This window comes from Ips typographus, linkage group LG3, assembly GCF_016097725.1.
Source record: "Ips typographus isolate SLU linkage group LG3, UJ_Ityp_2.0, whole genome shotgun sequence".
Taxonomy (NCBI): domain Eukaryota; kingdom Metazoa; phylum Arthropoda; class Insecta; order Coleoptera; family Curculionidae; genus Ips; species Ips typographus.
In genome coordinates, this window is record NC_138424.1 from 2,474,077 (window position 1) to 2,484,635 (window position 10,559).

The 10,559-nt window shown below is 39.0% G+C and overlaps 2 protein-coding genes across 5 annotated transcripts; one reads left to right on the forward strand and one right to left on the reverse strand.

The window, feature by feature from the left end:
- Window positions 1–67: 67 nt before the first annotated feature.
- Window positions 68–1,059, forward strand: LOC145725889 (uncharacterized). Of its 2 annotated transcripts, none has more exons than XM_081974806.1 (3): window positions 68–228; window positions 280–689; window positions 738–1,059. In XM_081974806.1, the coding sequence occupies exons 1-3, from the start codon at window positions 209–211 to the stop codon at window positions 938–940; spliced, it is 633 nt and encodes a 210-aa protein (XP_081830932.1). In that variant the 5' UTR covers window positions 68–208; the 3' UTR covers window positions 941–1,059. The 2 variants fall into 2 exon arrangements, with proteins under 2 accessions (XP_081830932.1, XP_081830933.1); XM_081974807.1 differs by having other exon boundaries at window positions 88–228; window positions 290–689.
- Window positions 1,041–10,498, reverse strand: sno (Protein strawberry notch). 3 transcript variants are annotated; one of them, XM_081974803.1, is made up of 20 exons: window positions 10,370–10,498; window positions 9,379–9,522; window positions 9,136–9,324; window positions 8,793–8,981; window positions 7,940–8,067; window positions 7,130–7,880; window positions 6,857–7,075; window positions 6,308–6,697; window positions 5,931–6,255; window positions 5,756–5,880; window positions 5,433–5,618; window positions 5,202–5,376; window positions 4,951–5,136; window positions 4,498–4,699; window positions 4,123–4,256; window positions 3,801–4,062; window positions 3,556–3,732; window positions 3,379–3,502; window positions 3,170–3,316; window positions 1,041–2,017 (listed from the first exon to the last, which is right to left on the reverse strand). In XM_081974803.1, exons 2-20 carry the CDS (start codon window positions 9,446–9,448, stop codon window positions 1,932–1,934), a joined length of 4,065 nt encoding a protein of 1,354 aa, XP_081830929.1. In that variant the 5' UTR covers window positions 9,449–9,522; window positions 10,370–10,498; the 3' UTR covers window positions 1,041–1,931. The 3 variants fall into 3 exon arrangements, with proteins under 3 accessions (XP_081830929.1, XP_081830928.1, XP_081830930.1); XM_081974802.1 differs by having other exon boundaries at window positions 5,433–5,636; XM_081974804.1 differs by lacking the exon at window positions 8,793–8,981 and having other exon boundaries at window positions 5,433–5,636; window positions 10,370–10,497.
- Between the last annotated feature and the right edge of the window lie 61 nt (window positions 10,499–10,559).

Consider the following 10,559-nt stretch of genomic DNA (forward strand, 5'->3'; position numbering starts at 1 on the left):
ATCATTTTTGTTGAGATGAGTTATAAACTTCAGATTGCCGTTAAATTTTAATCTGAACTGTGCTTCAAGACACACCAATAAACCACCATCTTTTTGCGCACCTTTGTGAAAATACTGACTTTGACAATATTTTTAAAATTTCTTATGGGACAAACTGGACAAACCTTTAAACTAACCCAATATAAATGATACCCCTTGAAAGTGGACAATGCTAAGAAGCTTCTTCAGGTAACTAACATGAAAAAATAGCTTTAAATCCAAATTAATAAACTTATACAGCCTGATACAGCGCATTATAGACAACTCAGATAAACGGTACAACAACACCAAATCCAAAGCGGTAATTTACTGCTGCACCAAATCAGATCAAAGCGTCATTATGAGCGTAGAAACCGAAGGAAAAAGGCGGGATTTGAAGTGCTTGGACAGTAATAGAGACAGTTCTGTAGAGCGGGAGAATAGTTTTTCCATTGAAACTGAGCACGGAGATGTGATAACGTGTAAGCATCCGAATGAAGCAAAAATAGTGCCTGCTTCTAAAAAGGACAACCAAAACAGTAACCGAGTTAGTTTTACTAATACAGAAGAATTCAGCAGTGAAGTGAAGAGTGGTGATGCAGAAGTGCAACCAAATGTTAAGGATTTGATAGCCAAGTTTCCGAAAAAAAGAATTGAAATAGCTACGAAAGGTTAGAGGTTTACTTTTCTTTTCTGCTATTACTGGCTGTATTTTTTAGGTGTGGACCAGATTTCTCTACTACTGGAACAAATCAAAAGAATGAAAACCGGCCTGGAGCGCCTACACGAAATCGCTCTTCAATTCAACTGTTCTGAACGTTTTAGTGAAGATATTAACTTCTTAATAAATAATGTCAGGCCACATTTGGAACGACATGCGAGGAGAAGAAACATCCAAAAGTCCACCTCTAAAGGTGATTGAATTCATTTTTGCCAGTCCCAAACACAAATTTGCCGGTTTTTTTTCCTGTTTCTACAATGTGTCCGTTCCGAAATTTTTGGTAGGGTTAAATAAAACCGTCTTTGATTTCTAGAGACAAAGCTATTTTATTTTTGTCTTAATTATTAATGGAACACAAATAAAAAAATCTCTAAAAAACGATTATTTGGGTTAAACCAGAAAATAATTTAACAAGAGACGTAACAAACAAAAAAGAAAACAAAAACCATCGTTTCTGTTTCGGAACGCGCGGTGATTTACTCGAAATTAAAATGAAGATTCTGGGGGAAACGAAATTGTCAAACTTAAACCCTATCGCAACTTAACAATTACATCACAAAAACTGGCAATTTTCGGATCGAAATGGTCCGTCAAGAGCGTTTCGATTCATAACCAAAATCAACGAGTAAACTTTTTTCAAAATAAATTCAACAAACTGGTACACGCAATGAGAGAAGAGTACGATTTGCGGAATTAAACCTTATTATTAAAAAAATATTACTGCTAATATAAATACAACGGTATCTCCTAAAATACATATCTAATATTTTCACAGTTGTTTTATTTTTTTTAGGTTAACCTAGAATTTTACTTTCTCGTTCGGGTGATTTCTATACAAAATACATCGAACAAGTAGTGCTGTTGAGTTGGTATAGATACAGGGGGGTCCTATTTTTTTATACTGAGTTTTGGTAAAAAATATTCCATTTACAACAAAACGCAAAATGGGTCCTGTTGTATACAGAGTTATACGATTAAATTTTGACTCGTTCGGCCAGATCAAATGTTGAGACACCCTGTATGTGAATGTGCGAACCGTTTCTCAGGGTAGAGAGTGAGGTGTCGCTATTAATTATTCGTTTAGCCTATATAGTACAGTCAAAAGTGTTTAGCGTCATAAAATACTTTTTTCGCCCTGTAACAGTTACACAAAAAAAAGAACCGAGCCTTTTTTTCCAAGCGATCAGTCTCTTTAAAACGTTCTCTCTTCCGTTTTTTCCGCATCTGACGATAACGCCTCGATGAGAGCCTCAACGCAATTTTTAGGAATCACCGTACCTAAAAAAAAAACAAATAAATTACACAGTGAAATTGTTATGAGCTTGTGATAATAGTTAATAGTGTTTTTAACGGTTTTGTTTTGCAGACCACTGTGTTTAAACGGTTCAAAAAGTGCTACTTTATATACAGGTATGGAAATTTGAAACTCTGACAAAGATGGAGAAAAGTAACATAAGTCAGTCTGTCGGCACGAATGCGACGTCATTCGATAGTCGGACACATGATTTGATTGGTATAGTCTGTTCAGTGACACTTGTAGAAGCCTCTAGCACTTTTAGGTAGGTTCTCAATAGCATTAGAGGTCTCTGGCACATTTAAAATAGTCCTGGAGGCCTCTAGCAATTCAAGACAGTTCTAGAAAAGTTTAAAATACTTGTAGAGACCTCTAGCAGTTTTTAAAAAAATTTCAATAGCATTTTGGGGCCTATGGAATTTTCAAAATAGTTCTAGGGGGCTCTGGCAATTTAAAACAGTTATGGAACGGTTTAACATACTTGTAGGACTCTAGCACATTTCAGAAGGTTTTCAGTAGCATTTAGCATTTTTCTGACACTATCAAAATAGTTATAACGAGGCCTCTGGCAAATTTAAAACAGTTATGGGACGGTTTAAGACACTTTTAGGACTCTGGCACACACAAGAAGGTTCTCAGTAGCATTTAGAGGTCTCTGACACTTTTAAAATGGCCGTAGAGAACTCTGGCAATTTAAATCAAGCAAGTTTTCAAGGCACTTTTTACTTCTGGAAATAGTCAGTTGACACAAAACTGGTCTATATGACTCACCCTGATTTCTTCGAAACTGATAAAAACGTCAAAATAACCTGACATTTATTGAACCGTCAAATTGACAATGGGGCTATCATGTTATAAAACACATATTCTTATCAGTCACAGAACAAAGCTTATCTTGTGATCAACTCTGAAATTAGTCTTTTCCTACTGTTTATTTTCTTGAAATTTCGATATCTGTAATAACTGCTTTTGAGTAAGGTTTTGACAGTTGACATGCATGAATGTCTATTGAGGATGTAAACTGGTCTGGCAGTAAAATCAAACACCATCAAAATCAAAACCATACAAGACTTTTTTAAAACAATCATTAATTCATTGTAGTTCTAAATAAGATTGATCTTCTCAAATGAACTTACCGACGACTTTCAAGTCCTCTTCCGTCCTTAACCTAATCACTTGCATTTTGTTCTGGACGCCACCGCGGGCAGCTAAAACCCCTTCGACACGGCTCCACACCGAGAGAACGCTGCCACTTACTACGTGATATGTGCGTCTACGCAGTCCTAAGAACATAAACAAGTTAACTAATACACTGAAACTCCCTTGCAATTGAATACAAACTTACCAACTTCGCATTCGTGACCGGCTGTGGCGTTCCGACAATTGCCGCGCCAATACGCGTGCGAACACGTATTTACCGAAGAGTCGTACTGTTCAGTCCAGGATTTTTCGGCATCGGCCGAATCCACCTTTAAACCCAATCACATTAATACACAAAGTAACAGATCACAAAACAACACACCTTTTTGTACTTTTTCTCCAGTTCGGCCAGACTTTCTTGTCGGAACTGCAGTCCTGTGTTCGGTCGATATACCGAAAACATTTGGTCTTTTTTGCTTTCCGGCTTCTTTTTACCCGGGTTACTGCTGCCTCCGTCCACGGCTATTGCTAAGATAGCCGTATGTTTGCCGTTTCTCACCTGATCATTAAAAAATTTCAAACTTTTATTACAGCACTAATATGACTCAAGACTTGAATCTCACGTACCTGGTGAGATAACCAGAAACCTTCATTATCCCCGGTCAAGTCTGAGTATTTGTCCAACGCCTCCGGCCAGGACATACCTCGTTCCACGTGAACTGTATGCAGTTCCGTAGGCGCAGTCCCGGTGGCGTGTTTACGCACAAACGTGACGCACTTCACCCTCTTGACCACTTCTCCACCGGTTCCTAAATCTAAAATACCCAGATCGAAGCGACCGCTACGTTTTGCTTGCGTCACGATCGCCGCCAGAGTATCCGTGAAATATCTAATTGAAGAAAAACAATTTGCAAACGCTGCCACTAGTCTAAACTGAAGGGTAACTTACTTAAATAACCTATTCTGTAATTCTACTGGCATACCAAGTATACGGTTAAGGAACTTTGACATATTGTTGTAGTCTTTGTCTAAGGACAGGACTCCGGGCATATTTTCACTATTTACGATTAGGCCGACACCGATCTGAAAAATGTTAAGACACTAAAGACCATTCCAATGAGACTGGACGAATTGCGAAACAGCTTTAAGTCAACATTAACATTGTATGAAGCCTATACTACCCAGCATACAACAACTTCAAGTATACGGGCCCTTGGGCTTCGCTCTTATTATCTAGCAAAACAGTCAAGCATTAAATCAAGCTCAGATAGAATGTCAAATTGACTGCAGTGCACCAAAATATAATACACAACAAATGCCTCACCAATGCACCAGCGACATCTTTGAAAAACTCTCCCTTGTAATCTTTGGGAGGAGGTACTAACGGAGCCTCGTAGCCCATGACGGCTTTCATCGTGGTTTCCAGGGCCGTTCGACCGTATTTGTTGTCGATGTTGAACTGGCTTAAGTCTCGGGTTTCGGTTGCGCGTCGATCGCCGTGCGTCAACGCACCTAAACTCTCTAATCTGCATAGAAAAAATATCCAGTTATTATATCTTAAGTCATATTCTACTGTAATATGTATAAATGTGCAAATAACCGTTAATATAAAAATATATATATTTTGTCCAAATTGTGTATAACCCTCTCACATCTCGCTTCAATGGAAAAGGCAAACTCAATTTGGATTCTACTTTAGCATTCGCCAAAAATTAGGCCTTAAAATGCCTTACATTTGATAAATTGAAATTAGAAGAAAAAAACATAAAATGTATACCTTTTGGCTACAATAGAAGCAAACCTCCTTTCACCAGCCAAATCCGATATAAGGAAAATATACTCAGGTGCATTGACTTGATTACTTCGATGAGTTCGGCCGAACTGTTGAATCGCCCGGTCAGCTGACCAGGGCAATTCTAGGGTTATGTGAACTCTACGTCTTTGGTTTTTCACTCTTCGGTCGCTATAATCAACAAAGAAAAATCCGTGACTAATGAGTTCCACATTAAAAACGAGTAAACCACCCACCTTTGCAATGAAATTCCACTAGACGCCGCTTCTGAAATAATGGCTACGTCTTTTTCACCATCCATAAACCGTTGTTTTTCTGTCAGATTTAACGTTTCTAAAGGAACGTCAATTTCCGAACGGCTCTCGTACTGAATGGCGCCGTCCTCCGTTTGAACTACTCGGCCTTTCCTACCTAAAAATCACAATGTAGTGACTGATCTACTTGGGAAAGGTGAGTCAAGAACACACCAGTCATTTCAGCGACATTTTCCGGGCCGCCCAGTTCGTCTATTAACTGATCGAGAGTGTTGGGCGGCAATTTTTCGCCCAGCCTCTCGATCGCATGTAATAGTTCTTCTTTCATGCTGCACGCCCTGTCGATGGCGTCCATAGGGGGCGCAGACGTTTTGATGTCCGAACCACCATTTGCTTTGGCTACATAAGCAGGTAATCCTTTATTATTAGAAGACATATTATGTTTTGAATTGTAAAATTGTGAGCTAGTACTTCTAGTTTACTTATTGCTTCACTGAGTCTCTTGTGACTGTACAGAGAAACAAAACAATTCTTACCTTTAGTTGTTTTTTGGGAAATCAACATTGACAGTTTATCCTGAGTTGACTGTCGTTTTTTAGGCGACTTTTTCTGTTTCTTTCCTTTTTTCTTATTTCGACTCCAGGGGTCGTTGTCGGAGTCACTACAAACCACAATTAGAGAGCTACTACTCCAAAAGTAGTGAAAACTCACCTGTCAGAATTAAAAGGATTGAAATCACTGGACTGATTTGAATCGCTGTGTTCCTCCGAAATTTCACTCTCGTTATCAGACATCTGAAAGTCCGAGTCGCTTTTCTCACTGTTGTCCGTGTCCGACGTGGACCATTTGTTCCGTTTAACGGCTCTTTGGGCTGCCTGTCGGACAGGTTTTCGCTTCTGCGCCGAACTTCCCTCCTCTGAGCTACCATTTAGGGATTTTTTAGTGTCTGCTCCACCTGCACCAATTCCTAACAATTTGTGAATCCTATTCCTGTCCGGAGCGGGAAAGTGTTTCTCCACTAACGTTTGAAACACCCCTGGAATTTCTCAGTGTCATTTTAAATCGACCAGTAACGTTTATAACCAAACCTTTGGCAGTCGACACAAAATCAGTTAGTTCACCATCATCCCGTTCGAGTTGCTCTAAAGTTCTAGCCTCGCCAGTACTCTGCAAACCAATCACGACGCACTTTCCCATTTTAATGGCTTCGTGCGCTACGGCTACGGCGTGTGGCACTTTGGCAGCGATGCACAAATACTTGAAAAATCGCTGATGCGCCGACCAAAACTGACCCCACATCGTTTTGCGCATACGGTTTTCCGCGTCCACTAACTCGGCGGCTTCTTGAAACTTTTGCATCGCATCCACCCACAATTTTACGCTGGCGTCGTACACTTTCTCGAACTCTTTGGATAATGGTACTTCTTCGATTTTGAAAGACACTCCATGAAAACTTAATTGTCGAGCTATGTACATTCCTACAAAGAAGTTTTCATATAAAAAAAACAGTATAGGAACTAGTTACAACCATGATCCGCTAATGTCATCTTTGTAGATACTGAATGAACGTAAAAAAATGACTAATCTAATGGAAACTATTGAACCTCAATGCAAGTCATTTTAGAAGCAAAACTAACCTCTCAACTTCATGTCCATGGCGACAATTTCCATAGCACCAACTCCACGTTTCTCAACGGCGGAAATAAAGTCCGAAAACTCCCTAAAGGTAGTCCCTTCACCCCACAACCCTAATCGCACCATATAGGCCATATTTCTAGGCTCTGAGGCTCCAGTGGCTGAGGCATACACCACTCTAGCTTTAGGTAATTTGTTTTGCAGTTCCAACACAGTCAAACCTGAACATAATCACACTTAATAGAATATTCTTACTAAAAAAAAATAAAAATTACCAGTCTTGGTAGGTTTAGAAGAACCAACCGGACACAAATTCTTGGCCCTGTGACACTCGTCGAATACGATTAGACCGTCAAAGTCGTGATTGCACCATTGTAGCAATTGCTTCAGCCTGGATTTGTATTTTCCTCCAGCTGAATTGCTCTCCCCAATTAAGGCGGAGTAGGTGCTGAATATCACGCCCCTTTTCACGTTGTTGTTTACGGCCGACGAGATTTTAGCGTATTTGAACTTGTTTAGAGGATGCACGTCAATTTTGCCGGCTCCAATGTCGCGCAAGTCTCGTTCAGCGTCGTATTTTAAATCGTTGGACACAGACACCCAGATGGCGCGTTTTCTACCTTTCAAGTAGTTTTCGTAGATTATGCCGGCTATTGTACGGCCTTTACCCACTCCTGCACCGTCTCCGATTAGGAATCCGGCTCGACTACCATCTGGTAAGATATGTTCGTGAGCCTGAGACGCGTAAGTGATACTTTCAAGTTGTAAAGCCGATAAAGCTCCGGTTCTTATGGTTTCGTCTGGAATCGACACTTTGTACCACACATCTACAGGGGCCACTGAAGACAAAGACGCTGTTTCTACAACTGGGTCTGGATGCTTTTTGCCGAGTTTTAGTTTTGAAGGCATATAGTCCGCGTATGTTTCGGCAACCCCCAACTCCTCATCGTCTACCTCCTCTTCTTCTTGATGATGGGGCATCATTTGTTTATTGTCCATTTGGTTCATCCACATTTGTTGCAAGGCCTTAATAAGCAACAACCATTAATTTGACATGTAACTTTTGCTAACAAGTTAATACACACCTTATTACTAAGAGAACCACCCCAGCCTGCCATAGGATTAGCATTGTAAAACATGGAGGATATGTTTTGCATCATGGGATTTTGCATGTAAGGACCACCTCCCCCCATTCCAAACGCTGCCATTTCCACTACGAAAATAAGTTTTTAGGATTATAATATTGAATAATGCATGTTTTTCTATTAAAAACTTAACTACCTGGACATGCTAATGGAAATTTAATTTTTACCAAAGAATTGAAGAAGACAAAACATTTGTTGAAGATTTTTTCAACACTCTTTTAATTGTACTAGACACAATTAAAGCAAATAACTGAAAAAACACCATTTAGAAGCTGTGAAGTGCTATAAACTTAAAATTTGTTAAAATATGGTGCACACTAAGTCAGGCAGTATCTACTATGCATGGTTACTGAAGTGGTTTATTTGGTTAATAATGGCGTAGGCATACTAAACCAGTGTGATTGGATATGCACCAAAAAATCATTTAATTATTTAATAAGAATACTTTTTCACTGTGTTTGAAAAATTCCTGAGATTTGTTTTAAATAATTTTATTTGAATGCCAGCTCTTCTCATGTAAAGTCCTTGATTACATTATAAAATAATAAAAACCAAACCACAGGCCAATAGAAATGTGTCTAAAACACCTATGAAAGTTAAAGTAAAAAAAAAACAAGGTTAAAAATGGTTGGGTGCTATTTTATAAACCAATGCTGATCTTCTGATTGATCTACAAAAGAAAACCAAATTAAAAAAATGTTATTGTGGAAAGCTGCTAATTTTTTAACTACACATCATGCAGACTATCTTGCAGAAGAACAGAAACCAGCTAAACCCTCTTAGCCTGACTTACTCTGCTGCAAGAAACGGGCGGCGTTCAGCGCGGCGGCAGAGGCGGAAGCCGCCCCTGAGCCGCCTGGGCCTCCTTGATAGCCAAACATATTGGCCATGGGCCCCCCCGTCAGACTGCTCAGCATGGAAGCCATGGCGGCTAGATCACCCATGCCAGCTGAATTTGCTGCGCCGCCAAATGGAGGGCCCACTACACAGTTACATATGCTGCTTGATAGTGGCAATTATTACAGTAAAACACACATTTATAACCACCTTTTAACCCTTACTTCCCGCATACAACAAATTACACTCTAAACCTATAATATCCTAGTAAAAATGAATTAACAAAGAAAAATGCATACCTGGTGCTCTCATCATGTCAAAAGTGCTGGGATGAATGTTCATACCAGGAAGTCCACTCATCATTTTACTGGTCATCCCCATAGCACCCATAGGGACTTTAACATCAGGTTTTACATCTTTTTCTTGTTTTAATTTGATGTCACGATTTTCAGCTATTGCAGCTGCAGTAGCCAAGTCTTTACCACCTCCTAAGTTACAACATCAATAAATACCAATTCCTTAAAATATATTTGCTTTATTACCAGGAACTTCAATTTTATCAGGATCCTCATCATCATCAAAATCACTTCCAGACAATTCTTCCTCATCCATGGCTTTTTTTGACTAGCGAAACAGGTCAAACAATACAAAAGTCAAATCTTGATATACAAGAACTATTAGATTATCTAGAAAAATTGAGAAAAGTGGGAATTAGCTTGCTACTACACATGCTGCATGTCGAGTGGGTCTCCTCAAATTTAATCTGTGTAAGAGGGACATAAGCTTCAAAAAAGCTGGCACAGCCTAAATTCTAGCTTAATAATCAGTTCTACAGCAAGGAACACTCTTCAACAATAATCCATTGCTTTGTTCTAATCTTATGTAACTGTAGACTGTCATTAATAAATCAAAAATTAACCCATAGTAATCTAATTATTCACTAAAACAATTTAATATACTAGCATATCTAAAGTGTTCCATGAAACAGGGATTCACAAAAGTAGATAAAACCATATGAATAAGGTATACAAAAGCTTCTGAGCCAAGACTGCAATAGAAGCAGTATTTTTATTCTAAGACAAATATGGCGTGAACCAACGCCCTAGCGACAAGCTCACGATCTATAAGCGTAAGCGTAAGCCCCAAATAACCGTATAGCAACAGGGCAAAGGGCCCCAAACACTAGAAAATCGAAGCAATGTTTTTTTGTATTTTTTGGTTATGAATTTTTAAACGCAGGTCTCGAGCCGAAAAAAAAAGAAAAAAGCCACCAAACTGAAAAATCAATGTACGGGACCTCTTCCAGCAACGGAAAAGCGTTTACCAGAAGGGAAACTACGAGAAAATCGCAAAGAAAAACGCAAAAATAAACAGATTAAAGCAGGGATATGAATGACTGTAACAAAAAAAACGTCATGACTATTTTTTTCGGCCAGCAATTTCGCATGCAAAACGGCGGTAAAGCGCATAAATCTTAGCGATAGGTGAAAGTTTACGGTCTCTAGTTAATTAGTAAATAAAATGTACACTTACCACTTTCTTAGTTCTTGGCATTTTACACGTTCAAAATGAAAACACTTCGAATACGATCTGCAAAACACGCCAAAGCGCCATTGAATTACCCACAATGCTTGTAACGCGGCGATGCCACATTTACAAACCTAAATTAATTATAATATTGGAAATTGGAAGTATTATTTAAATTCCTAATAACTACAAAGTA

Bases quoted from the DNA above. Each gene is read 5' to 3' on its own strand.
- LOC145725889 (XM_081974806.1), top strand. From the start codon at position 209: ATGCTAAGAAGCTTCTTCAG. The intron at 229-279 runs GTAACTAACATG...AAACTTATACAG, and splicing joins ATGCTAAGAAGCTTCTTCAG to CCTGATACAGCGCATTATAG. The intron at 690-737 runs GTTAGAGGTTTA...TGTATTTTTTAG, and splicing joins AATTGAAATAGCTACGAAAG to GTGTGGACCAGATTTCTCTA.
- sno (XM_081974802.1), bottom strand. From the start codon at position 9,448: ATGGATGAGGAAGAATTGTCTGGAAGTGATTTTGATGATGATGAGGAT. The intron at 6,698-6,856 runs GTTAGTTTTGCT...ACTTCTTTGTAG, and splicing joins CATGGACATGAAGTTGAGAG to GAATGTACATAGCTCGACAA. The intron at 5,137-5,201 runs GTGGGTGGTTTA...TGTTGATTATAG, and splicing joins AGTGGAATTTCATTGCAAAG to CGACCGAAGAGTGAAAAACC.